Source organism: Nelusetta ayraudi, unplaced genomic scaffold, assembly GCF_046127955.1.
Source record: "Nelusetta ayraudi isolate G7.1 ecotype Tasmania unplaced genomic scaffold, CSIRO-AGI_Nayr_v1 ptg000092l, whole genome shotgun sequence".
Lineage (NCBI taxonomy): Eukaryota > Metazoa > Chordata > Actinopteri > Tetraodontiformes > Monacanthidae > Nelusetta > Nelusetta ayraudi.
The window spans coordinates 2,195,026-2,222,814 of record NW_027466142.1 but is presented as its reverse complement, the minus strand read 5'-3'; the positions used below and the strand labels follow the sequence as shown (position 1 = coordinate 2,222,814).

Below are 27,789 nucleotides of genomic sequence, written 5' to 3'. Positions count from 1 at the left end.
ACATTGACAAATCAGTAATGGCAACTCGAGGAAAAAACTTCAATATGTCAGCAAAACAACACCGAGGGGGGAGTGAACTTATGGATAGCAGTCATATTTCGAAGAAATAATATTTACACGTAATTGCGCGCAGTGACATCAACAGCGGAAAGGTGAGCCTCCTCCGGGCGCTTTGTTCGCGACGAAAACGGTTTTAATGTGTGAGTGTGTGCGCTGCTTAAACTGTCTAAACTTTCATCAGACGCGAGCGCAGTCCGCTAAGTGTAACCGCGGCTGCGTCAGTCGGCTGGACTGACTAGCAGGCGGTTAGCTGCTAACTGATAGCGGTCTGCTAGCAGCTAGCCGAGCCCTCGGAAACGCTCGAGCGCCGCGGGCTCGAGAGGCGCCCGCTGCCCGTTTCCCGTTCGCACTGTGCCGTTACGTCACACCGTTCAACACCGAAGTTTTATTAAAAGCCTCTGTCAATTATCCGTCAAGGTCGTGTCTTGGGCTTGATTGTCATCCAAACTTTAGATTTTTTTTTGCCCGCATATGCGTAATGGCCACCAGTTGTTTTTTTTTTTTGTTTTAGGGAAGCCATGATCCAATCAGACTTGACGTTAGTTATGTTAGTGATGGCAGCGAGCTAGCGTTACAGTAACGGCACAGTAAAGGCTGATAAACACACATTAGCGTTATTATACGGTAGCAATTTTCCTACTAGAAGGATTTAAAAGTGTTTACGGATGCCCATTTGTTTGTAATTTAACGCCACGGACAGATTTATAATACACTCAACTCAAAAGTGTTGCAAAAAATTTGCCCTAAGGCGATATTATGTCTTCATTTAGTTTTCACTGGCACTGACGCTGGCAGCCTCCACCTGCTGCTCTTCACCTTTTGCTTGAAATGCACCATATCTGTTGCTTCTCCAGACCTATTTCGGCCCGTGCAGAGTCTGAACATTCATCTTCAACGTTAATTATTATTTGCTTAATCTTCCGTGCACTAACAACAATTGTACACAACAAAAACACAGCCAGTTATCCCACACAGAAGAAAAATGAAAAATGGAACCACTGTCGAGTTTTGAATGAATAATTGTGAACTACTTGTGTGTGTGTATTAATATATAGATATTTTTTATGGATCCACACACAGAGCTGTCTGGAATCCCTTTCCAGCTATTTGGTCGATGTCCACCCCTTCAGACACACCAGGTGGTATGTCCCATCCTGGTCCTTCTCCTGGGGCTGGTTTATCCCCAGGGCCCATTTTGGGCCCGAGTCCTGGACCGGACCCATCCCCGGGTTCTGTTCACAGTATGATGGGACCAAGTCCTGGACCTGGAACACCTAATGCACCTCATGGCATGCAAGGCCAAGGACAGACTGACTACTCCCAAGACAGCATGTATCCTATGCACAAGGTAAAATACATATTTTAATCTATCCAGGGAAGCTTGACTTTTATGTATGTATATCCTAAATTAAATATGCTATTTTTTCCCCCAAAGAAGTCCATGTTGTTAACCAATGTAATAAATATAAATATTTTGTTTTAGACCATGGAGGGGATGACTGAGAAGTCCATGGCAGAGGCTATGCACTTTGGCCACATGAAAGGTGTAGGGATGAGAACTTTACATAGTGGTATGGGACCCCCCCAGAGTCCTATGGACCAGCACAGCCAAGGTATATATTTTTTTGTTTGTTTGATTGTTTTATAAATACTTAAAAACAAAGTCTCAAATAGTATTATATATACATAGGTGATCTTTTGTTGCTCGTGCTAAATTAATAGATAAATACTGTACATACATACATATATCGTAAATTAAAAGCAAATTATATGATTAATCTTTCCTGCCCCTCCCAGGATACTTATCCCCTCATCCATCCCCAATGGGTGTCCATGAACACGCTTTGAGTCCCATGTCAGGTGGTGGTGGCCCAACACCGCCACACATCCCTCCATCCCAGCCAGGCCCTATGATGACCATGGAACCCCATGGAGGCATGCCAAACATGGGCCACCAGGGCCGGGGACCTTCTGCTTTCAGCCCTGTTCAGCTGCAGCAGCTCAGAGCTCAGATCCTGGCCTACAAGATTCTTAACCGTGGGCAACCTTTGCCTGAAAACCTGCAACTGGCTGTTCAGGGAAAGCGGAGCTTGCCCACAATGCAACAGCATCAGCAGCTGCCGCAACAGCAGCAGCAACAACAGCCGCATCAGCAGCAGCAACAGCAGCAGCAACAACAACAACAGCAGCAGCAGCAGCAGCAGCAGCAGCAGCCACAGCAACAGCCACAGGCACCTAATATGAGTCCTTACAGCAGGTCTGCAGGTAGGAAGACACAGGATGTCACGTCTCGGTACACATGATTACGTTCACATCTGTCACATAACCTGGCAACCCAAGAATGATCACGTTGTTGCCATTTAAGTTTTGGAAATGCAACTTTTTTTTTCTCTCCAAAATGTTTTTCCACTTACACTTATTTTGGCATAGACGGTAGAAGCAGTTAGAATTTGGCAGGAGTGCTTAATGTAACACACTGACATGAGTATTTTTTTTATTATTGGTCTGAGGTGCACACAATCCAATCATCAACTGATAATCTACCCTGAAAATTGCTGTGTGTGTGTCAGGTCTGCCAATGGCCCCTATGGGTGGTCCCCAGTCAAGCCCCTGCCCTACTCCAGCCATGCAAGGACACACTCATAGCACAGGACCCAAGCCATGGCCTGAGGGTAAGGCATTGCTGTGTGATGTTCTATGTATCTATGGTCAGTAATGTGCAAAAACTGCAGGATTTACATATTATTTGGACTTATGTCCACATCTTGTTCAGTTCAGGGGATGTGTTGTTCCCATAGTCAGTCCAGTCTGTTAGGGAAGGGAAATTAACACTGTTTGAACCTCTTTGGCATCCTTGGATGTGCAGGTCAGTCCGCTGACAGCCAGGTGAACGCTCAGAAGCACCTCACCCCTGCCCCCAGTGGTCGTCCCTCACCCGCGCCACCTCAGGCCTCTCCTGTGCCGACCGGGCCAATGGCAGGCGGCTCGGCGACCCCTCAGGCTCCGGGCCAGCAGGCGTCGTCCATGGTCCAGATGCAGCAGAAACAGAACCGCGTCACGCCAATCCAGAAGCCTCAGGGTTTGGATCCAGTGGGGATCCTCCAAGAGAGGGAGTACAGGTGCATGGCCTTACATTGATTACATCACATACAAAATAAACATCTGGACTGTCTGACTGCTAAAGTGCATTTAGGCTTCAAAACATTCAATTGTTATTTTTTTTTAAATTAGTTACCATCATTTTGCTCTAGTTTCTGACTTTTACATAACATTATTGTGAAAGTACACTTGAGGGTCTCTTGGGTGTTTTTTCCACACAATATCCCTACTCACTGTTCTGGCATGCAAGCCTTAACATGCACAATGTCAGTTTGTTTTTGAAATGACTTCAAGGCTGTTGCTCGGTGTTTTCAGGACTCTCTGTTCGTCCCTTTGAAACAGCAGCAGCTCGGAAAAGCCGACCTTTCTCTTACGCTCTAGTGCCTCAACATTTAACACCACTGGGAAACTATTGCCAACAACATCAACCATTGCATTTTGATAAACATCTACAGCTTACACATCTATGAAAACACAACAAATTCACGGATCTTATCGCATTGCAGAGTTTTGGGAAGCCCCATTGGTATACTCAAAATACCCAGTATTTATTATTTCTATTGATTCTCTGTTTTTCTTTGCGAGGACATATCGACAGGTGTTGGGTTTTTAAGATTTAAAGATGTCACAGCGGGTTTGCTGTAGAATTCCCATTGTAAGAAGCACAGTCGGAATCTGAGGCTGGGTCATTAATGTACAAAACTGCTGCAAAATTCACATAATGAAAACTGTATTGCTGAAGTGAGTTTTGTTAAACTGTTGACTGCAATCATTTTCATGTTTTTTTCTCTCTCTATTCTTCAGATTGCAGGCTCGAATTGCACACAGGATCCAGGAACTGGAGAGCTTGCCAGGCTCTCTGCCCCCTGATCTGAGGACTAAAGCCACAGTGGAGCTCAAGGCCCTGCGCCTCCTCAACTTCCAGCGGCAGGTGGGCGTCACTCCCTCTTTCCTTGTTCTTTGTTCATGCACAGAGAAATAATTTCCTTAAAACCATACACGCACACACGCTTTGGAGAGTTTGTCGCTGACACAGTCAGAACAAATTGCTCAGTGACTCTTGCTGATTTCATCTGCTCGCATTTTCCATTTGTTTCGTGCCCTGGATGTTCCCTCAGTACTTCCCAGAAGCTTGAGATACAGTTATGAAGCAAATGATCCTTGATGGACGCAATAAGGTCTAAATACATTTCAGTTTTATTTATTGATGAAATTGATTTGCGACAGCCTCTGCTGTGAGCGTGATGAGTGAAAAACGACTCATAGGTGTCCATAAGTAATTTGAAACTACAAGGTTTGAATTAGATATATCACCTTAATCTATAATAGATTATTAGTCTATGTGTTTGATGTCTCCAGCTGCGACAGGATGTGGTTGCATGCATGAGGCGGGACACCACCCTGGAGACGGCGCTCAATTCCAAGGCCTACAGACGCAGCAAGCGGCAGACGCTGAGGGAGGCGCGCATGACGGAGAAGCTGGAGAAGCAGCAGAAGCTTGAGCAGGAGAAAAAGCGAAGGCAGAAGCATCAGGTGATCTGAGCTTCAGTGTGAAGGTGTCAGACAGATGCTGACCCCCTCCCTGCATGTGTCAGAAGTGGTTGACAGTGCAGCCGGAGAGAGTTTTACATCTGTTAACATGTTCTCCTTACCTACTTTATTTTTATTCGTGTCGTACGCATATTTTTTCGAGCATTCCCGTGTTTCCTTCAAATTCCAGGAATATCTCAACAGCATCCTGCAGCACGCAAAGGACTTTAAAGAATATCACCGCTCAGTGTCGGGCAAAATGCAGAAACTTACCAGAGCCGTGGCCAACTGGCACACCAACACCGAGCGCGAGCAGAAGAAGGAGACCGAGAGAATCGAGAAGGAGAGGATGAGAAGGCTCATGGTGAGGGTCTAAAAGTCAAACTGTCGTCACGCTTTATCAAGTTCTTATCCCATGCCGACTCAATTTAAGACCTTCAAATATGAATCTCATGTCATGAACACTTGACAAAGCAAATTCTCTTTGGATCTAATTGATATGAATGTCCCTCGTCACCATCAACTTCCTGTCACCATCCATGATCCATCACACAGGCAGAAGATGAGGAGGGCTACAGGAAACTCATTGACCAAAAGAAAGACAAGCGCCTGGCCTACCTGCTGCAGCAGACGGATGAATACGTGGCCAACCTCACCACACTGGTCTACGAGCACAAAGCTGCCCAGGCTGCCAAGGAGAAGAAAAAGAAGAAGAAGAAAAAGAAGGTAAGAATGTGAAATGGCCCAAAATGATATTTCTTCATGCTGAAACCTTCAGAATGTGAGTTATTGAAGTTCACTTTTCAAGTTCAAGCACTAAAGCTGGGTTTCGTCCAAGGCTGCCTGGCCGCTACGAGCTGAATTAGTTTCTGTCTTTCAGTTTGTCTTTTTTTTTTCTTTCTTACTTTTCTCAATTTTTCCTTCTGTGAAGCACCATAGCATGAGTGAATTTGCCTTGTATGGAGACACCATTATCAAAAGAAGACCTGTTACTCGTGGTTACTAGACCTCAAACACCTCATACCGTTTTCATCTGTGTTTTATTTTTGTCTTTGGCGTTCAGAGGGTCGATGGAGATGGTGAGGGCACCAGTGCTATTGGACCTGATGGAGAGGTAAACTTCACTGTCTAATTTGCCATATTTTTCCTTTGCATGAATTCTTTTTTTTCCATTTCATCTACTGTATATATATATTTTTTTTTTAGATGTGTTCTGTGAAGCCGTTCACAGAACTGTAAAGAATTACTCCAAATATGTTCTTTGTTTTTTGTGTCTTTTCTCCAACATGAAACACATATGTTTTGGTGTATATTGAAAGTCTGCCATTGCTGTTAATAGGAAAAGCATTTAACTGTAACAGTTTGTGCATTTTGAATGAAAATACAGCAGAACACCTTGTTGGTCGCTGCTGCAGACTTGGCAGTCGTCTGCTGGCTGCGCTGGATTACACAAATTCTCTTCTTATTGTCTTGCAGCCCATGGATGAGAGCAGCCAGATGAGCGAGTTGCCAGTCAAAGTGATTCAGACCGAGACTGGAAAAGTGTTGCAGGGAACTGATGCTCCCAAATCCAGCCAGCTGGAGGCCTGGCTTGAGATGAACCCCGGGTAAGGAGGCATCACTTTGCTTCCATCCTCTAAAGTTCTGTCTCCTCTTTTTCGTTTTCTCAGTGTTAATGTCGATTGTCGCTAGCCAAAGCTAACAATTGTGAATTTGCAACCATTTCTTGTGAGGAAATAGAGGACACACACCCTGCATCCCTCTTCAGTGCACTATGCCTGCTGCATTTTTCCTTACATTGTTTATTTTCACTTTCATTTTTAATTTCTCCTTTTTCTTGAAAAAAAAACAAAAAAACAAAACAAAAACAGGTATGAAGTTGCTCCGCGGTCAGACAGCGAGGAGAGTGGCTCAGAGTTTGAGGAGGAGGTCAGTTACTCAATTGTGATTTCAAAAACATGTGAGGGTTGATAAAAAAAATGACTTTCTGAAAAAACGCACAAAACACTCAACATCCACATCCAGAAGGAGGCTGTAGAAGAATGAATGTGCTTGAGTTGTGCTATTTGCCCCTATTAAAGCCTCTGCTTTTATCGTCTTGTTACTGACGGCCCGTGGTGCGCTCTCAATGTCACCTGTTTCAGGAGGAAGAGGAGGTGGCCAAGGCTGAGAGTGAGGAGACAACCGTGGATGCAAATGGAGAGAAAGTGAAGGCTGCCAAGCACATCATAGAGTAAAGTTCTTTCCTTCAGCCTTTTATCCGACCACCTTCTGTTTGAAATGACGGACAAACGCAAGTTTACGTGTGCGTGTTTTTCAAACCTGCAAACGTTCAGGTCGGCCAAGCAGGACGTGGACGATGAGTACAGCGTTCCCACAGGACAGACCAGCTCTCAGTCCTACTATGGCGTGGCCCACGCCGTCATCGAGCGGGTGGAGAAGCAGTCGTCGCTGCTGATCAACGGCATGCTCAAACATTACCAGGTAAGCATGCAACATCCTGTCTGCGCCCCTGAAGAAGAAGAGGAAGAATGAGACCTTTATTGATCCCACGGAGAGGAAATTTGCATAACTACAGCAGCAATTGTTTGTGCAAAAAGATGGGGAAATATTAATTAAATATTTGTAGGGTATAGAAGAAGAAAATACAGCTGTCTACATTCTGACAAGTACATCTTTATTGCACCTTTGAGAAAAATGTGAAGCTGTGAAGAGGATGCATATTATTGTATTATTGAGTGCAGTAGTACAGCTTGATGGCTGTAGGCAGGAATGACCTGCAGGGGGTGCTCTTTCTTGCACTGAGGGTGCAGCAGTCTTGAGCTGAAGGAGCTGCTCAGGCTCCCCACAGTGTGGTGCAGGGGTGGGAGGTGTTGTCAACGATGGATGTCAGCTTGGCCAACGTCCTTCTGTCTGTGGCGCCACCTCCTGAACAGACTCCAGTGGACAGTCCAGGATGGAGCTGGCTCTCCTCAGCAGTTTGTCCAGTTTCCTCCTGTCCATGTCTGTGACCTCGAAGGACCTCAGTCTCCTCAGCAGGTGGAGGCGACTCTGGCTCTTCTCGTAGATCGCCGTGGTATTTCAGTACCAGTCCAGTCCTGTTTGTTGTTTATATGAACACCCAGGTACTTAAATGAGTCCACTACCTGCCACTGCCATGTTGTCATGTCGCACAGCATGTTTGGATTAGAGCGATATTCCTCCCGCAAGGCTGCCATCGAGCGTGCTGCTACATGCCTGCTTGGCCTTTCGCTGGCCATCGCCGCACTTTTCCCAACGCTCTCGTCTGCGATGCAAAAGAGCATTGCAGGTTTCAGCGAGTCTCCGCTCGGGAGGGGAATCAAAGCGTGGTGTGAAACCGCTGCATCGACGCACCATATTATAGCTCGGACTTCCCTTTGAAGGGCCCCTGCAGCACGGTTCCCTTTGAAGGGCGGCTGTTTGGCTGAGAGATGACTGTTGTGATGGGTGCAGGCGCTACAGCCACAGATCATCCACCTTTAAGAGCATAAAGAGTGGAACAGAGGTTATTTTCAAGTGTGACACTATAATCCCGCCTCTCCTGCAGCGAAGATGGATGGTGGTGGTGGTGGAGGTGGAGGAAAGTCTATTCCGGGAGATAGGCAACAGCAATTGGATGCCCTAAACACTCCTTTTCTTCAATGAGGTTGTAGTCGTTGCCCCCCGCCCCCTGTGATTTATGGCGTGCCTGGTTTGAAATGAGATAGTGTGGCTGCTCTCGGGAGATGTTTGGGAGTTTTCCGTCATGCAATAATTGGATAAACCGCCATGGCAGCCATTTACTCCATAGCATACTTTTCATCCAGTGCTACATTTTATTATTGTCAGGCTCCCTGCAGATCGACCTCCACAAGTCTTTCTTTTTTTGTTTTTAGTGCCTGTTTATTTATCAGACTGCAAGTGGCAACTGCAAAATCAGTAAATTCATCGTATTAAACGTCATTGTTTCCACTATTGGTGTTGAGATGTTTCGGCCAGATTTTTTATTTGAACCGTTAATTGCTTGATTTTGATGATGCTCAGTGATCTCAATTGGTGGTTCCACTCTTGTCTGCTGTGAAAAGTAGAAAAAAAGCAACAAGAAAACCACAACAACTCACAACTCAACTTGCTGCACTCTCAAGAGAAGACGAGGGAGAAGACGAGAGGCGTGAGCGATGTCATCATTCATGGGAAGCCTATTTTCATGCACACACCTGTGTCACTGTGTGTTGTGTAGATCCAGGGCCTGGAGTGGATGGTGTCCCTGTACAACAACAATCTGAACGGCATTCTGGCTGATGAGATGGGTCTCGGCAAAACCATCCAAACCATCGCTCTCATCACCTACCTGATGGAGCACAAGAGACTGAACGGCCCCTTCGTCATCATCGTCCCGCTGTCGTCAGTATTTCTTATTTCTCGTCTGCTTCTGCTTCATCTTCAAACGTGTGCTCTGAAAGAAGAAACAAAAAACCAGAGAAGTGTGTGAAACTGTGTCATCCAGTGATCAGATTTCAGATTGCAGCGCTCATTCGCTTGCCCTCCCTCTCCCAGTATTGACTGTGAACTACGGTGGTCCTCGCACATCAAAAAGCATGTTGGCTTCTCCATCTAATGATGAGGTTTCCTTTAATACACCTGTTTCGACCATTTGTTTGCCTAGTTTGCAAAAATGGAAGTCGTAGTCACGCAAGTGTCGCAGCACCGCGGCCGCCTGTTTGGAAAACCAAACTACTTTTATTTTACAGGAGTAAAACACTTAGACAAACATATCTATGGGTAGCATGTCAAGCTTTTGAGCCAATAAACCCATGCCAAATGTTACATATAGCACCTTTAAGACGCACCTACTGAAGGTAGGCTTATCACTCCAGTTGTTTTGCTTTTCAAATACGAGGTCTACACAAGGTCTATGTTTTTCATTTGATGTAAATCCGAGGCAGTCATGATGACAGACATTTCAGGTGAATTCACTGAGCGTCTGCTTTGTCTAGCTGTCACTGTTCATCAGCCCTCCTCTGAGCTTAGTGAGCTTGGGGACCTCAACCAAAGTCGTGAAACTTTCTTTTTATGTGGCATTTAAAATGTCATCGATTTCTTCATTTCTCCGCAGGACTTTGTCCAACTGGGTCTACGAGCTCGACAAATGGGCACCCTCTGTTGTCAAAATTGCATACAAGGTACAAACAAACACACACACACACACAAAACCCTTTTTTGTTGTGTCCCATTTCTTACCCTGTCTTTCCTCGCAAGACGTTTTGGTCGACTCAGCAGGCGCAAAAACACATTTCCCTTTGTTCCGCTTCAAGGGAACTCCCGGCTTGCGCCGCGGATTTGTGCCACAACTGCGCAGCGGGAAGTTCAATGTGTTGCTGACCACCTATGAATACATCATCAAGGACAAGCAGATACTTGCCAAGGTAAAAGACATGAAAACCTTATCCTTTCTCTGGAACGTATAGGCGGCCCTTCACGGCATGAAAGCTCAGTCACATGGCCTTGAAGTTTGAAAGTCACTCATAAAGGCAGAAATACTGGATTCGGAGTCAAGGCAGTTCTGACAACATGTGTCACATATGTGAGTTTTTTTATTTTGCTATGTGTTTGCTTGAGTCTGAATAATTTGACCTCCGAATTTAAAGGGCTCTGAATGTAAATACACTGCCTGACAGCAAAAAGTTAATTTATACAATCCATTTCATTATGTCAACTCAATTTCAGTATAAAACACAGTGCTTTCCTAAAACTTATGCCAGATTGCCGGGTCATCGCTCTCTGTCCTTCAAGGCTCTGAGCTTCATTATTGACTTCACAGTGGTTGGCCATGGAACGCAGAATCTGCTACAAACTTTTCATGTAATTGCTCACCTACCAGACGGGCGCTGACATGTGAGACAAGCTGGAAAATCTAAAATGAGAGATCCCTAGGAACTTTGTCGGAGGAGATCCACGTGTTTGCAGGACGCATTCCTCAAGCCGTCCACTAGTGGGAGCTGTTTATCCATTGCAACTTTGGATGAACGCTTTTCTATGACTAGGCTAGAAATTAAATCCTTCAACGCTTGCTCAGGCCTGGTTGTGGAAGCTGATTTTGTACAGCTTCACTGGCAGGCCAGTGTTTCATCAAAAAGTACTTAGTTCCTGAAAAGTGGAGGTCATGAGCTTAAAGCTGGCAATATTCAATAGACTTTGGGTGTATGCAGTGGTGGAAGGAAGGCACTGGAGACTTATTCCTACAATGCTTACTTCCATAAATATGTTTTATGCACACACCCACACACACACACCTTGAAATAAGATGAGACTCTGCTGTCTGCAGCTGCGTGGACCAGAGGAACTCTCTATGAAAAACTGCCCCACTAACTCTAAATGAAAGTGTGTGTGTATTTCGTTCACACCATACTTGGCTGGGCACAAATAATGACTATCAGATGAATAACAGATCTTCCTCAAGGTTTGTGTGGCTCTGGCACCAGCCACCGGCCCACTGTGACTGGTTTAGATGCTATTGCATTAAATTAGATGCCATTGCAAACTTATTTACATAGCCAGAGATTTGTAAGAAATGACGTGGAGCAAGTGAAAAAAAAAATCATTTGACTACACATAATCAGATAAAAACTGATTATTATGTCACAATACGAACAGTCAGTGGAATTTGACACTGAGGGTGTAAGTGAATGCACTGTGATTGAAGTATACCTCTTTCCAAAATCACACCCAGACCTGTTGTTCAATTAAAGGAAGTAAATTAAAATGTCAGTGCAAACAAATGAACCTATCTGGCTTCACCGGCTCTGTTGTTGCCCCCCCCACCAAATCCTCCTCAGTGCAGCGATGCTGCTTCCTGTTGCCGTGCTTCTGTGCAGAATTGCGTTGCGTTTCATGACATTCAAATTATCCTCAAACTCTCATCGAACACGTACGCAACGCGTTCATATGAACTCACGTACGCATTCATCCCTGCAACTCTCACACTGACACACACACACATCATGCCGTCCATGATGTGTGTGTGTGTTCACGGATAAACGTGCCGGCCCCCTGGTGCGCGCGCAGTCATTAGCGGTGAGCCGCGGCCGCACCCGACCTCAGAGTTTCTCCCGTCACCGCAGATCCGCTGGAAGTACATGATCGTGGACGAGGGTCACCGCATGAAGAACCACCACTGCAAGCTCACCCAGGTGTTGAACACCCACTACGTGGCCCCACGGCGCCTCCTGCTGACCGGTACGCCTCTGCAGAACAAGCTGCCCGAGCTCTGGGCCCTGCTGAACTTCCTGCTGCCCACCATCTTCAAGAGCTGCAGCACCTTCGAGCAGTGGTTCAACGCGCCCTTTGCCATGACCGGCGAGAGGGTGAGTGCAAATACACAGAACTTTGTTGTCCCCCCCCCAAGGCTGTATGTTATTGCCACTATATTCTGTGGGTGCCCCGCAGCTCATGCCCTTATTTTATTTATGGTAAAGTAAATATAATTAATTTCAGGTGTATGGAAAACAAATGCCTCAAGGAACATGAGCTCCCATTTGTTTTGTCTTTTCTGCTGGCGCTGTCGGACCTATTTTCTTTGCTATTTGTTAATATAATGTAAAGTTCTGGCTGCTGCTGAATCGTAATTTAAAAAGCTCTCAGTTTGTAAACTTTGCTACCGTCTGCTAAATAGACCAGTATTACCACTATTACACTTCTGGACTTTCTTCCCCCCTGTGTTTTCATCGCCAGGTGGACCTGAATGAGGAGGAGACCATCCTGATCATTCGCCGCTTGCACAAGGTGCTTCGTCCCTTCCTGCTGCGCAGACTGAAGAAGGAGGTGGAATCTCAGTTGCCAGAGAAGGTCAGACACAAACACGCCACAACAGCAACAACCCACAACACATCCAACCTGTAATTCAATTCCTTTGCAGCTGGAAAAAAAAACAAATCGCCACAGCGGCTTCATTAAATTTGGGCAAGATAATTTGGTGGACATACTGAGTAAATTAGGTTAAATAACCATTTTCACCAAACCTCTTTGTCTCCCTTTAATAACTTGTTTAAGCGTGACTCTCACTTGAGTGATGAGATCACCAGCGACATCTTGGTCGTCATCTTGTGCCGACTGCAGACGTCCATCCCACAGCGCGTTCAGCTCTGGACGTGGGGATGCCGATGCTTCTGAAACGAGAATTGAAGCATTGCCCGGTTGCTCGTTAGCCCCCACATCTGCTGATTAAGATACTAATGAGTCCATGCGCTGGTGTGGATTGGAAACCACCGCTATGTAACCCTCCACCCTCCCCGACCACCCTGCAGCTTGGTTAATTTCTCCAGAGATCTGCGGACGATCTGTGGCTCGATCAGTCGGGGCGTCCCTAACTGTGGCACTCGTGCACATACAGTAATTGAAAAAAGGACTCCAAATGGCCTTCAACAGCCAACTCGCATTAAGACTGGACATGAATTTAAGCGCACGCAAAGATGAAGCTTGGCCCTTTGACACATTGTGCAAAGATCTCCAGGTTTCCTTGTCCAATATAATCACCGGCTTCTTCACTGACATGCAACCGTCTTATTGTTTGTGTCGCCTGCGGCCGACCCGACTTCCTCCTCCCACAGCCGTCCTGCGTGTGAAGCGGCACTGACATTCATCTGATTCGTTGTGTCCTCACTCTTGTGTCCATTCAGGTGGAGTATGTCGTTAAATGTGACATGTCTGCGATACAGAAGGTCCTGTACCGCCACATGCAGAAGGGAATCCTCCTCACCGACGGCTCAGAGAAAGATAAGAAGGTATAAATACATAACCAGACCCCTGCGGCCCGGCCACGCAGGCTTTGTGTGTGTGTGTGTGTGTGTGTGTGTGTGTGTGTGTGTGTGTGTGTGTGTGTGCGTGCGCGCACGGTTATTTACATTCTCATCTTTGTTGACATCCGAAGGTCACTGGCAGCTTTTGTGGAATGGGAGTCACAGATTCCTTTCTGTTGGACAAAAAAGAAAGAAAGAAAGAAAGAAAGAAAGAAAAAAGTCTTTTGAAATAAGCACAATAATCTGTTTGTGGAATATGAAGTGTTCTGAGCCTTGGGGCTTTAATTCTTTAAGCCTTTAACACTTGGGAGGCAAGATTATTCAATCCAGTCACACCTGTAATGTTACTAAGCTCCTCTGATATCATAATGGCTGTTCTTGCTGCTGTATTTATGCATTAATTACAGTTACACAGGTGCACGCATTGATCCCTAGGAGAAGCCCATTACCACCTTCCTCTCCAGCTAATGTGTTGTCTAATGTCCTGGTAGTTATTCATGTACTAAAGCCCCAACATATTTTGTTGGTGGCAGAATAATGAAAATAAAGGCTGCTCGGCTCGTTTTTCTTTCTTTCTTTTTTTTCTTTCTTTTTTTTTTTTTTTACTGCCTGCCAGTCAACTTCAGTCTCCAAATGTTCCATACATCCCTTCATAAATTCTCTTCCCTGCTAGAAAGCAGATTAAGCTTTTGAATCACCTAAGACTTGAAATATTCCTCTTCCTAGCAGCTCCAGTCAGTTGTCAGGCTTGCCGAGGATTTTGGGAGAGCAGTGTGTATCCCCACTGAACACAAGCGGCCCTGCAGCTCACAGGCTTCAGTCGATGCCCAGCAGGGGAACTCAGTCAAGCTGCAAAGACTGCGGAGCTACAAACTGATTGAATGTTGGACGGAGGCTCGTTAGAGGCCCCGAGCTTGACTTGTAATGAACTGCGATGTCGCCACAGACTGCTGCTCCGCCTGAAAAGCAGCATGGTAATGAGTCTGCCACATCGGCTCAAACTGGACTGACTGACTAATTAATAAAATCCCCCTTTTTTGGTACATCATTTTGTGAAGGGCTGCTGGTTCTAATGCATTGCGTCGGCAGTGCAGTGGTTTGCACTGTGGAAGGTCGTGGGTTCAATTCCTGGGTCACAGCCTTTCTGTGTTGTTTGCTTGTGCGTTTGTGTGCTTGTCGCCCTTGCTCGGCCATGTAATGAACAGGTGACCCTGACCCGAGACAGCTGCGCCCCCGCCGCTCCTGACTGCAAGGAGAAGCAGTGACAGGAAATGGATGTGTTTATAATCTAAATGCCACAATAGTAACACGGTGTCAATGACGTCTTCTTGGCTTGCCATGAAGGTGCTGGAAAGTGCCATGTAAGTGCAGTGCGTTAACCATTTACCATTTCCTGGCTCAGGGCAAAGGAGGAGCAAAGACCTTGATGAACACCATCATGCAGCTGAAGAAGATCTGCAACCATCCCTACATGTTCCAGCACATCGAGGTGAGCGCTCGGGACTTTAAACAACTAACGCACACACACTCAGAACATGACATGACCTGTAGTCCATGAACCGCTTATATTTGTGTATATATATATCACATATACTTGTATGTGTATATCTATCTATCTGTCTATATATTTGCATCTGTATTTATACTGACTGACGACTGATTGTCCTTTTGAAATAAATATTCCTTTTAGGTTCCTTTTTGGCATTAACTCCCAACAGATTGTCTAAAGCCAGCGTCGGCTCATTGTGAGCAATTTGCTGAATATTTCCTCATTAAAGGAAGAAAAACGGAGCACATATTGCTTTAGTGAAATACTGCGATTCTATTAACGAGAAATCTTCAAGGCTCTGTTGTTTGTCTGCTTTTGATACCGTTACAGAAAGTCATTCTTTTGACGAGCTCTTTTGAAAATCTTCTGTCTGTTGCAGGAGTCCTTTGCAGAGCACTTGGGCTATCCAAACGGCATCATCAGTGGGTGAGTTAGACTTGAAAAATGGAGAGACTGCTTTAAAATGCTTAAAGATATTCAGAAACAAAGAGCAAGAACGCTGTACTGATTCTACATACTGAACCAGGCAGCAGGTATTCAAACCGGCGGTGCTTAATAATTATTGATGGCAGCCCCAGGTCATTTCCCTCTGCGGATCCCTTGTTCAGACACAGTAAAAAAAACAAACCCAGCAGCGTTCCATGAAGCGCAGGACACCAACAGGGCGTTCGAATGGTAATGGCAAATATTCTTTCGAAAATAATGCCAAAAATGAGCCACTTCACGCAGGTGGCACGGCTTGTTTTGAAGCAGTAGGTCACACGCTGTTCAGCGTCCACCTCACAGCCCTCTCTGAGCATGCAGCTGTGAGTTCTTTCCTCCTCTGGCATTTAAGGCCCACAAGTCATTGAAAAACAATGTGATATTTCATCCACACACCAGCATGTTGCTGGTGTGTGGGTGAATCCAGGTCCAGAGAGATTCCGAGAGTCGCAGTCAGCAGATGAGGTGCCTGCAGCTGGATGTTGACACTCAGAAATTCCCCCCCGAATGTGGTTGCTGTGGACCGAGAGAAACTAATTAGGAAATAACGAGCTGTGTTGGCATCGGATGGTATTATGGTTATGTAGAGAGCATTTTGACAGGAGGCAGCAGGGGGAAGAAATGATGTTGACCCTTGGTCCTTCTTCAAAAAGGCGATCGCTAGGAAATACAAGTGCAGCTGAATGAATGTAGTGCATAGCCAGATTATTGGCCTGTGAATTAGTGTGGTGCAACTGAGATGCAACATGATGAGGATGATGACGATGACAATGATGGTTGTAGCTGCGTTTCCATGACAGTCTTTTGCAAAATAAAAGCGAAATTTCGACAAAGCACACTTGCAATTTGCAGGTGTTTCCATTGAATGGTGTGAAGCGCATAATCCGTAATTCTCGTAAACTCTCATCCCAGGAGACCCCACTGTGAGGAAGATGGGTGTACAAAACATTTTGCGTTTTGGAGCAAAATTCAAAATATAACAGCCATTCTTGCTGTCAGGAATGGCTGGCATATTTTTCTCTTTGATTACTTGCAAAAATGATTCCAGCTAATGTCGATGATGTGTTTGATGAAACCTTTCCCAGGCACGATCTGTATCGAGCTTCGGGCAAGTTCGAGCTCCTTGATCGCATCCTGCCGAAGCTGCAGGCCACCAACCACAGGGTGCTGCTCTTCTGCCAGATGACCACGCTCATGACCATCATGGAGGACTACTTCAGCTACCGCAACTTCCTGTACCTTCGTCTCGACGGTGAGGCGCGCACCTCAGATTTCTGTTGTGACTGACTTCCTTTACACACAGCCTAGACATCATAGAAAAAAACCCCATCGCATTCCGTATCAGGTCGAAACAGACTGGTATGGAACATACAGTCTGTTCCATCTCTTCCCGCGCTGCTCAGTTTCCTCTCGCACTTCACCAGCAGGCCATGTTTTCTGTTGTAGCATCATTTCAGTATTTCGCCTCTTGGCAGGTTTGACGGTGGAATTCAGGGGCAGCACATCCTACACTATTAGATTTGTCTGATGAGAAAGAGGTGCGCATTTGACAGTATTTTGATTGAGGAGCATAATGTGTCCGACACAAGTCATGCACTGCTTTATTTGTTCTACATGAGACTTTATTAGCCAAAAAACAAGTCAAATCCGTAATCAGTACTGCATCCTAGGCGACCTAATCAGCATTCATTTCAGATTGTTTCCCGATTCATCGAGAAATAATGGTGGGAAAGTAAGCATCAAATGTGCATGATCTCACCTCAGTACACAATGTAGTTGTGATTCCCCAAAATTAATTATTGAGATTATAGATCAGAGCAGCTTTTAAACATCCGTTTGTACCTCAGTGTATAATCAGAAATGAAGGGGAAAAAAAAACCAAAACTGTATTATTCTGTCAGAATAGTTTGCCTCTGTCTTTATCACACACACAAGCACAGCAGGAAAGCCAGGGTCCCAGACACACACAACCCTTTCAAGTTGGAGGGCGCTGAGGCCGATCTTATTGATTTTATTGTCCAGCTCCTTTTTTTGACTCAGGGTAAAATGCGCCACACGGCTCCACATTTTCCCTCAGTTCCCTTAACTGCTGTCTGAACGACTTGAATCACAGTGGAAAACTGCTCATGCAGCCAGATGAGACTTTGTAGGAAGTGACACCGGTGCTGCCGTGTTGTTTTGATTTTCTCGGAAACAAGCTGCACCGCCGCTAATATAAAGCTTTGTATGGCGGCCTTCAATTGAAACGGTGTTTCAATCATACCGCTGAACTCCAGAGCAGCACAACAACTTGAAAACAGCAGGCCAGGAAGCTGAAGTGAACTCGCTCAAAAGTTCACTCTGTAAAAGTCTGGGCACCTTGATGCGATCTGTTTCAGGCACCACCAAGTCTGAGGACCGAGCGATGCTGCTGAAGAAATTTAATGAGGAAGGCTCTCAGTACTTCATCTTCCTGCTCAGTACCAGAGCCGGTGGCCTCGGCCTCAACCTGCAGGCTGCCGACACCGTTGTCATCTTTGACAGCGACTGGAACCCCCACCAGGTATTGTCGCCACCACATCCTGTATTTATGAGCCGTCTCGTCTGTCAGGAAGAGCGGCGGCAGTTCCGGTGCGGCCGAGCTCAGATTAAATTTCAGTCTTGCAAAGCTGCTGGATGAAGGAACCAGGCTTTTTTCTTTTTTTTTTTTACAATGTTTTACATTGCACATTAGGCATAAGTAGCTCATTAAAGTGAGCCTTTAATATCTGGAAGGGCAGAAATGAGAAGATCAGAGGAGGGACAGTGGAGGGACAGAGGAGGGACAGTGGAGGGACAGTGGAGGTCTGAGTAGGTGGTTGCTGAGGTTGGAAGTAGCAGGCAGGAGGTCTGGAGGTGGAAGAGAAGGCGAGAGATTGATGGATGTACAGGAAGTGAGTCAGTGAGGGAGAAAAGGATGCAGAGGGTCAGAGGGTTGCGTGGAGGCCGTTCCTGAAGTCAACAGCAGAAAGGAAATGAAGGAGCATGGATTCATCTCTCTGATGATACCTGCACACGTGTTTTCTCTCTCCTCCTCCTCCTCTGGTCACAGGACCTCCAGGCTCAGGACCGGGCTCACCGCATCGGTCAGCAGAACGAGGTGCGCGTGCTCCGCCTGTGCACCGTCAACAGCGTGGAGGAGAAAATCCTGGCGGCCGCCAAGTACAAACTCAACGTGGACCAGAAGGTCATCCAGGCCGGCATGTTCGACCAGAAGTCGTCGAGCCACGAGCGGCGGGCCTTCCTGCAGGCCATCCTGGAGCACGAGGAGCAGAACGAGGTCGCCGAGGAGCTTCCAGCTCCTGCTCCTATCTCTTTCTTTCATTACTCATAGTAGGCTAGGACCCATCCTCTTTAAAACACTGTGTGTGTGTGTGTGTGTGTGTGTGTGTGTGTGTGCATTTTTGTTTATTTCCCCGGCAGGGACTCTTTGATCTCAGTAATTTGGCTCTGGAGACTGCCGCTTATGTTATGTTTTTATAATGTCTGCTCCTGTCATGTTAAGTATTGCATGCAGTCTTTTGATGTTTTTTTATCTTCGCACGGTCCCCTCCAACAATTAAAAATGAGGCTGATTTTTTTTTTGTTCGTTTTTTTTTTTTTTTTCTTGTTTAAATACTTTAAATGTAATTTCAGGAGGAAGATGAAGTACCCGATGATGAAACGCTGAATCAGATGATCGCCCGTAACGAGGATGAATTTGAGCTCTTCATGGTAATGAGAGCAAAGATTTTCTTCTTCTGTGGCCTCATTTAGACAAGGTCAGTTAGATGAGATTAATACAACAAAAGCAGGCAGGTGGTTCTGTGACATCAACCTCCAAAAGATGAAAAGTGTTATTACATCTCAAGCACTGTTTTTAATCACATTACTGAATAACTGCTGCCATGTTGCCCTGTGGTGAATCACGGCAGCCGCCGCTGTTCTCCATCAAAAGTAAAAGTGTGTGACATTGACGCCAACTACAAAGGACTTTTATACTTGTTTTTTTGCCCTTTGGGGTTCAAAAACTTGATTCAAGTTTGTCATCAACTAGTTTGCTGAAGTGCAGCCCACAGCTTACTGCTTTTTTGTTGTCTGTGTTTCTTTAATTTCTTTTTTTTTTACTGGGTTTGGAAGCATCTGGAGGAAAGCCAAAGGCTTTGTTTCCTAGTAATTAACTTACTTTGAGGATTTTCATCTGAAAAAGTTTTTACCCCAAGGCTTAGACTTGGCCGATATTAGAAGTGAATCATCAGAAATAAATGAAAGAATGCAAGACATCCATCTAAGTGGTCGTATCAACAGAAAGTGACACCCGGAGATTCCATGGCTGTATCGAAGAAAAGGACAGAGCTGATAGTACTGATGTGTGTGTGTGTGTGTGTGTTCAATCCTCTGCAGCGCATGGACATGGACCGGCGCCGGGAGCACGCCAGGAACCCGAAGAGAAAACCTCGTCTGATGGAGGAGGACGAGTTGCCCTCCTGGATCATCAAAGACGACGCCGAGGTGGAGAGGCTGACGTACGAGGAGGAGGAGGAGAAGATGTTTGGCCGAGGCTCTCGCTGCCGTCGGGACGTGGACTACAGCGACGCGCTGACGGAGAAACAGTGGCTGCGGGTGAGGATTGAGAGTGACACGCTCGTCTACTTGGGGCAAATGGAAATATTTTGTATGGCAACTACAGAACACCTGATCTCTGCCATAGAGCAGTTTGTTTTAATCACGCAAGGATTAAACAAGCAAATCCTGGAAGTTTGTCGCCTCGCGTCAAACCTGTGAGTCTTCAATCTGGTTTGATTTGCATGAGGTCACTTTTGGAAATGTAATAATTTCCAAGACTTTCAACTGCGGTTGCTCAATATTTATTACGATCTAATGTTTAAGCTTCATTAACAGAGTTTATTCCATGCATCAGATAATCCGTTATCTGTTTTCATTTCTGCCTGTTCTTCTTTAATTGTGAATCAACATACAAGTTCTACGTCTTTAGAAATGACCTTCACTCATGCACTATGATGTGTTTATTCTTTCAACAACAACAACAACAACAACAACTAAACCTCAGTGAACCTCAGTTAGACACAGATAGAGTGTAAACCAGGACTGGCCTTCACACTTCACTTCCGCTCAGCCTGGTGTCAGCGGGAGGCAGTCACCCGCACCAAACCCAGCGCGACACGCTCCCTGCCCTGCAGTCACGTCAGACCCCACCAAGCCATCTTATGGATTCTGGCTCAGGTGTCTGAAACTAACAGGAAGAAGCTTTGGGGCCAAGGCGACATCGTGTTTCTTTGATCAAACTCGATATTGCTGAAGAATTTGCAGAGACCCGCCGGTGCTGCCGAAACACGACTTCTATTTCATCCCTGCTTTAAGCGCCGGATAGTCCCTTTCAACAAAGTTACCTGTGACCCCCGGACGACCTCAAGGTGGCCAAATATTCTGGTGTCATCCATTGATTGTCTCCCTGTATCTTCTCGTGCTCAGTTGCTTTGGCAAACTTTAGCAAAGTTACCGCCAAGTTGTTCCTGGCAATGAGTTTCTGGCGGTAAAAGCGCGATATTTCTCCAATAGAATATTGGGTTTTGCTCTTTGTGAAATTGTTCAGCTTGACGTGCCCAAGTGTGGCTGGACAAATAGTCTGTTTGTTTATGTCCAATGTAAAAAAACAAACAAAAAACAGTCTTGCCGTGACAATGAACAAGCACGGGTTGCTTCCATGACATCACCAAAAATAATCCAGAAACCCATAAAAATCCAACAAAAGCTTGACAGTGGCTGGCTGCCGGCTCCATTAACCACAGTAAATGACACAAACACAAACCGTCGACAACAAAATACAAACAATCAAACTACTATTTGGTCCATAATAAATGAATTAAATAACAATGGCAAAAAAATCTGACATCAGGAAGGAAACTAAATATTTTGGCTCCAGCAGGCAGTGTTGGACGATTTGTTGCTTAAATGTGCCATTATGAACGCTAAGGGCACTCGTCTCCAGTGCGGAAATAGTTGGAAAGTGTTGTCCAACTAGTGGTGTGAGTCGGGACGAGGACCCCCTGTGGTGCTCCGGTCCCTGCAGTCCCAGTCCCCCTTCTGGATCAAGGGTGGTCCCACTCTGCACTCAAGGTGCATGTGGCAGCAATATCCTGCCAGCGTGTGTCCTCAGCGTCCTCCGAGGGTCTCCAGGGCCCCAGTGTGGGACCCCCCCTCCAGTGATGGACGCCCTCTGCTGGCCACCTTCTGGGCCACATTCCCCTCTGCGATTTCCTCAGCCCACATCTGTCCGGGGCTCAGGTCTGCGATGGAATTGAGACGACTCAGACGTCACTTTGCCGTCAAACACTGCGATCCTCGCAAACCGACCTGGAAGACCAGCAGCCGATCGGTGGGCCCAACTGTGATCTGCTGAGCCCAGTAGAAGGGCTGAAGGCAACTGGCTATCGATTGACTCCAAAGAATCTCGTCAAGAGTGTGACAGTCACTGTTTAAAAAAAACAAAAAAAAAAACTATCCCTCAGTGGGCGAAATGAAGGCGAAGGCACTTGTTATTGTGTCGCCTCAGGGAGAGTTTGCGAAAATTGGGCCTCTATCGATGGACAGTGTATGCAGTTCCAAACCAATTTGAGGGTAATTTGTACCATTGTTATTATCCCTTTCTTTGCCATGCCACCTGCTCCCCCGCACCCACCTCGCCCGCGCCTTCAGGCCATCGAGGACGGCAACCTGGAAGAGATGGAGGAAGAGATCCGTCTGAAGAAGCGCAAACGCAAAAGACGACAAGACAAGGACTCGTCCGGCAGAGACGACGCCAGCTTCAAGGCCAAGAAGAGACGCGGCCGCCCGCCGGCGGAGAAGCTCTCGCCGAACCCTGCCAAGCTCACCAAGCAGATGAACACCATCGTCGACACCGTCATCAACTACAGAGATGGGTACGGAGGCCGATCGTTCTCATTCAACACAGCTGCAGCATCAGACTCGCACTGAATGTTTTCTCTACACCTACCCAGAGAAATTTGCCTCGAAAGTCATTGAATTATGTGCAAAATTGAATTGCAAAATTGAATTATGTGAGCATAGTCAAACTGAATTGATTAAAAGCACAAAAAACTGTACTGTATGGTGCAGGTAATTAAAGTGTGTGTGTGTGTGTGTGTGTGTGTGTGTGTGTGTGTGTGTGTGTGTGTGTGTGTGTGTGTGTGTGTGTGTGTGTGTGACTAGGTCCGGAAGACAGCTGAGTGAAGTCTTTGTCCAGCTGCCGTCCAGGAAGGAGCTTCCAGAATATTACGAACTCATCAGGAAACCGGTGGACTTCAAGAAGATCAAGGTTTGTCCACTGTGACCCGCTGCCATTGGTGTCAATGAGGGTTGTTAGAACAGCATGCTTAGCCCTCTGTTTGCAGCCTTTCACGTGTTTTCAGGGTGGTCTCAGGGTGGCACAAAAGTGGTTGCGGCATCAGTGCTCCGACATGACAGCTATAAAGTGGAGCGAATAAAAGAAGCAAACGATTTTACTTTTTCATCCTGGACTTCAGTGTCAGGCCAGTGTCACAACTCAATAGGCCACATTCACAAATGCTGGGGTTCTGTGACATTTAAATGACTATTTTGATTGAAATGTCACCGTGTGCCCACAATCCCCCGGAATCAAATTTCACTGAAGGTCTGAGTGAAAGTAGCAAAGTGATCGAGTGGCTGTGTAGTCAAGGACGTTACCATTCTGTTGGTGTGGCCGCTGCTTCACCAGGGAGGAAGGCAGCGGCGCTCCCCAGAGGCTTTACAATGCTATTGGGGGAATAAAGAACTTCTAGACACGGCAAGAAGTATAGAGCAGCAGAATAAATTTATCAATCATCAAAGACAGGGAAAAAGGATTCTAGGTGTGCGTGTGTCTGTGTCTGTGTGTGTGTGTGTGTGTGTGGTGAAGGGGGGAACAAACGGGCTGCAGTGAGCAGATGGTTTGTACACTCCGTGAGGGAACTTTCTGGGAGTCGCTCGACGTTGTCACACGACTGCAGACGAACTTCACCGACGGCCCCTTTGGAAGCTCAGATGATGATGTCAGACGGGAGGATCCACTGCGATCTTCCCCTCACGGGTCGTTTGTTTCTCTGTCGACAGGATCGCGTGCGCAACCACAAGTACCGCAGTGTGGGCGACCTGGAGAAGGACGTGATGCTGCTCTGCCACAACGCCCAGACCTTCAACCTGGAAGGATCCCAGGTCACAAACGGCCCAATGATCCACAGTCTCTTTTTTTTTTACGTTTTCTGAGTTCACATACACACCCGTACCGTTTTCCTCACCTGCTAAGACTCCACACAACTCGATCAATCAATCGATCGGCGCTGCGGCTTCACGCTGCGCTTGTTTCTCGTCAAACAATCTGCTGCTTTTCCCCTCCTTGCCTGTGGCGGCGCTGCATCAGTCCAGCGTTAGAGTTGCACCTTTTTCACAACCCTACACAAACTGGACTGTCTGAGCAAAACAAGTAAAATGTGGCTTCATTTATGATTCCATATTGGTGAGAGCTGAATATACTGCCCATAAATACATTAATAATGTTTCCTCGCAGATCAATGAAAGTAATTTGCTTTTCCTACCCATAGAACAGGTGATTGTGATGTCCAGGTTTGGGTGTGCAGGCCACCGTAGCTCGCTGGCAATCCTAAGGAGAGGGAGGGAGAATGAAAGAGCGCTGCAATCTAAAATGTAACCCAATGATGTCGCTGTGTTTCTTTCAAAATCTCCAGATGTTACACACTAGACCTTTAACTGATGGAGGATTACAAATCTAAATCTTTTCATTTAAGCGGCCGTCCTCAAAGAACATTGATAGTTTGCGTTGTCTGGCTGACGTGAGGCTGCGACCTCTCTTCCTCTCCTCCTCCTGTCTTTAACTCTGTCTCTCGGGCCGTCACTCCCACCGCCACAACACATGACTCATCACACTACTCCTCTCACACTCCCACAGATATACGAGGACTCCATTGTGCTGCAGTCGGTGTTCAAGAGTGCGCGGCAGAAGATTGCCAAGAAGGAGGAGGAGAGCGACGACGACAGCGAGGAGGAGGAAGAGGAGGAGGAGGAGGAGGAGGAGGACGAGTCGGAGGCTGATGGTGAGCCTCCATCACTTCTTACCTCGCTGCAGTGCTGCTGCTGTTGCTGCTCCTGCTCCTGCTGCTGCGCTCCAACACCAATGTTGCCTTTAAACTGACTTTTATGATGGAACAAAAAACTCCCGTTGGAGTTACACAAAAACAGCGAGCGAGACCTCGGTTGGATCCGGTGGTTATCTGAGCTCCTTGTGACTTCTGACCCCTGATAGATAGATAGATAGATAGATATACTTTATTGATCCCAAATTGGAAAACTACACAATGCCATTGTCCTCCGTGCAGCTACCACTCACTGGTGCTTTGTTCAGTTGCACAAGTGTGAAAAGACGAGCCGATCGCATCGCAGCAGCTCAATGAATTGCATGCACGGTCACCGGCCACTTTATTAGGTGCTGCTCTGCTGCTCGCCAGTAGCCAGTAGTGGCCGGTGAGCGTATCGAGCAGTGTGACAGGATGTGCAAAGCGGCTCGTTTCCACATGTAGACGAATCAGAGACCGAGAGCAGCAGGCTGGACTTTAGTAATGAGAGAGAAAAACAAAAAACAAAAATGAAACGCACGCCAGAATACTGGCATCAGCGTTTGAATTGGAAAAATGGCCGTGGTGGGAAAACTTTGCACTCACGGTTTAACCGCCGCTCACTCTCCCCCCTGTCCACTCTGCCTCTCGCAGCCAAGTCAGTGCGGGTGAAGATCAAGCTGAGCAAGGAGGCGCGAGGCCACGACAAAGGCAAGAAGAGGCAGAGCCGAGGGAAGGCCAAGCCGGTGGTGAGCGACGACGACAGCGAGGACGAGCAGGACGACAATGTAGGTGGAGTCACGCTCAGCTGAGGAGGTCGCTGTGCGTCCCTGGATCCTCCTCTCCTTCTCCTCCTTCTCCCTCTTCTTCTTCTCCTTCTTCTTCCTCTCCTCTTCCTTCTTCTCCTCCTCCTTCTCCTTCTCCTTCTTCTTCTTCTTCTTCTTCTTCTTCTTCTTCTTCTTCTCCTTCTCCCTCTCCTTCTCCTTCTTCTTCTCCTCCTCCTCATCCTCCTCCTCCTCCTCCTCCCCCTCCTTTGTGTTTTTTGCAACGACTCAGCTGCTGTGGTTTTTAATGCTGCTGCTCTGGATGCCAGCAGCCACACGGCTCTGCTCCTGCTCTTGGGCCTGGGCCTGGTCCTGGTGTGAGCTGGCCAGACAGACAGAGACAGACCTCCGCCAGATCCCTGGGGGCCCGCAGCCACTCAGCAGCAGCGGCGTCCATACAAAGTGTGCGATTTGAGTTGCTTGGCTAAGAAAAGCCTCCGTCTGCCTTTATCTGCTGCCGCAGCCGTGACTCGGCCACCCAGCGCACAACTGCACGAGCCTTCCTTGAGTTCCAGAGCGGTTTCTTCTCTTCTTCATCTTCTTCTTCTTCTTCTTCCTTTAAACCTTTATCCTTCCCTGCAGCTCTGGCAGCCTTCCAGGCTAATTCTCAATAAATAGAAAGGGGGGAGATGGGGAGGAGGAGGTGAGGAAGGAGCAGTGGCTTCATCCTCACCTCCTCCTCCCCCTCCGGGTATCTTCACTCTCCCTCCATTGTGTCCGTGTGCTCATCTTGTGTCGACCTGCAGCCCAGATTGCGTCTCACAAATGTTGAGCGTGCGTCATGCAGTCACTCACTGTCTCTCTCTCTCTCTCTCTCTCTCTCTCTCACTCTCTCTCTCACTCACTCTCTCTCTCTCTCTCTCTCTCTCTCTCACTCTCTCTCTCTCACTCTGCCTGCAGGATCAGTCGGACAAGAGCGACGACGACTGAGGACGTGAGGACTTAATCCTCCACTATTATTAATGGTCTGTTTATTTCCACCACCACCCCTTATATTCTCTGTTTGAAGTGAGTATTGATGCCCCCCCTTCCCTCACCAGCTTACCTGTTACTAGCTCTTAATAAGCTACAGCAATACCTTAATCGCTTGTAATCCTGTTTTCAAGACAACTTTTTAGTCTATTTTTCAATTCTGCCTTTTAACAATTTTAAATTCTGAATGAAAAAGAACACACAAAAAAAAGAACAAAAAAAAGTGATTCATGCACATTTGCTTTTTTGTACTTGCTATTTGCTTGCACTTTTAGATAAAGTAATAATAATAATAATAATAATAATACTGATATCCAAACGTTTGAAAAAGATATGTGTGTTAATGGATACGGTTTTGCCAGCTGTGCTATAAACAAACAAAAAAAGGCAATCAGTGTTCAATGTTTTGTGTGTGTGTGGAGGGTTTGTTGTCTCACCAGTTTAAGTGCCAAATGTTGAGTTGGAGAAACTGTCCAGCAGCCCCACTGTCACCAGGAGCAGAAAAAAAAAACAGTCATGAAAGACTCTAAATCGTCAGTGCCATCAAGTGTAGCAGCAGAAATGTCCCTGGGCAGTAAACAGGCTTCAAGCTGCTGGTTTGCAGCATCAAAGTGGTGAGTGACCTCAGCCGGGTCGCCCCCCCCCCCCCCCGACTGAAAATCAGCTCACACTCGGTCGCATCCTGCCGTCGCAATCTTCTGTGCTGCACTTTCTCGATGCAAAAAAATTGCTCGTTGCTGCCATTTTCTTTTGGAGACTCAGCACTTCTCCTGATGCTATTTTTCTGAGGGCGAGACAGACGGTTAAAAGGGTCGCGCTCAAACAACCCGTAACAGCCCACTGGCACGGCAGAAACCTGGAACCATGTGTGAGCCGCCAGACGTTGTGCGGCTGCAGCTCCACAGGTCAACGCTGTCCAGTGGATGAATTGGAAGTGAGCAGACTGAGGTCCCATCCAATCGAAACCTCTTTTGCGTCTCCGCCACCGTCGCTTTTCACCGAATCTCTCCTCCGCTCAGTCCACAGTTCTCGCTAGACACCGTTTTTCAAAAGCTCCACACAGTCACAGCAAAGTTCTGCCCAGTTGTCCAGTGCTCCGCCAGGTCGCTCTCTCTCTCTCGCTCTCTCTCTCTCTGAATGCGCTGCATCCAGGAATAACTACCGCTGTCGCAGCCGCCACTTTTCTAGGTCCACAGCTGAGCGAGTCCCTCAGCACCTCCATGCCGTCACACATTGTAACAATTAAAACCGAGACTTTCTGGCATCCAACTGTCTCTTTTATTGCTGTGAAAATACATTCTCCAGTCTTACCAGAAATGCCCTCCGTCAGTCAG

General features: G+C 46.7%; 1 protein-coding gene across 1 annotated transcript; it reads left to right on the top strand.

The window, feature by feature from the left end:
- On the top strand, positions 1-27,521 carry smarca2 (SWI/SNF related BAF chromatin remodeling complex subunit ATPase 2). The gene is made up of 34 exons (XM_076047234.1): positions 1-152; positions 1,141-1,408; positions 1,544-1,673; positions 1,858-2,325; positions 2,631-2,732; positions 2,927-3,179; positions 3,964-4,090; positions 4,519-4,692; positions 4,880-5,053; positions 5,245-5,415; positions 5,753-5,803; positions 6,166-6,296; positions 6,561-6,618; positions 6,834-6,922; positions 7,026-7,173; positions 8,930-9,093; positions 9,806-9,872; positions 10,005-10,115; positions 11,811-12,053; positions 12,421-12,534; positions 13,365-13,469; positions 14,887-14,973; positions 15,413-15,459; positions 16,602-16,768; positions 17,895-18,058; positions 18,587-18,814; positions 19,171-19,248; positions 19,918-20,136; positions 22,231-22,454; positions 22,744-22,849; positions 23,644-23,745; positions 24,497-24,641; positions 25,314-25,447; positions 26,384-27,521. Exons 2-34 carry the CDS (start codon positions 1,175-1,177, stop codon positions 26,411-26,413), a joined length of 4,845 nt encoding a protein of 1,614 aa, XP_075903349.1. The 5' UTR covers positions 1-152; positions 1,141-1,174; the 3' UTR covers positions 26,414-27,521.
- Positions 27,522-27,789: the final 268 nt, after the last annotated feature.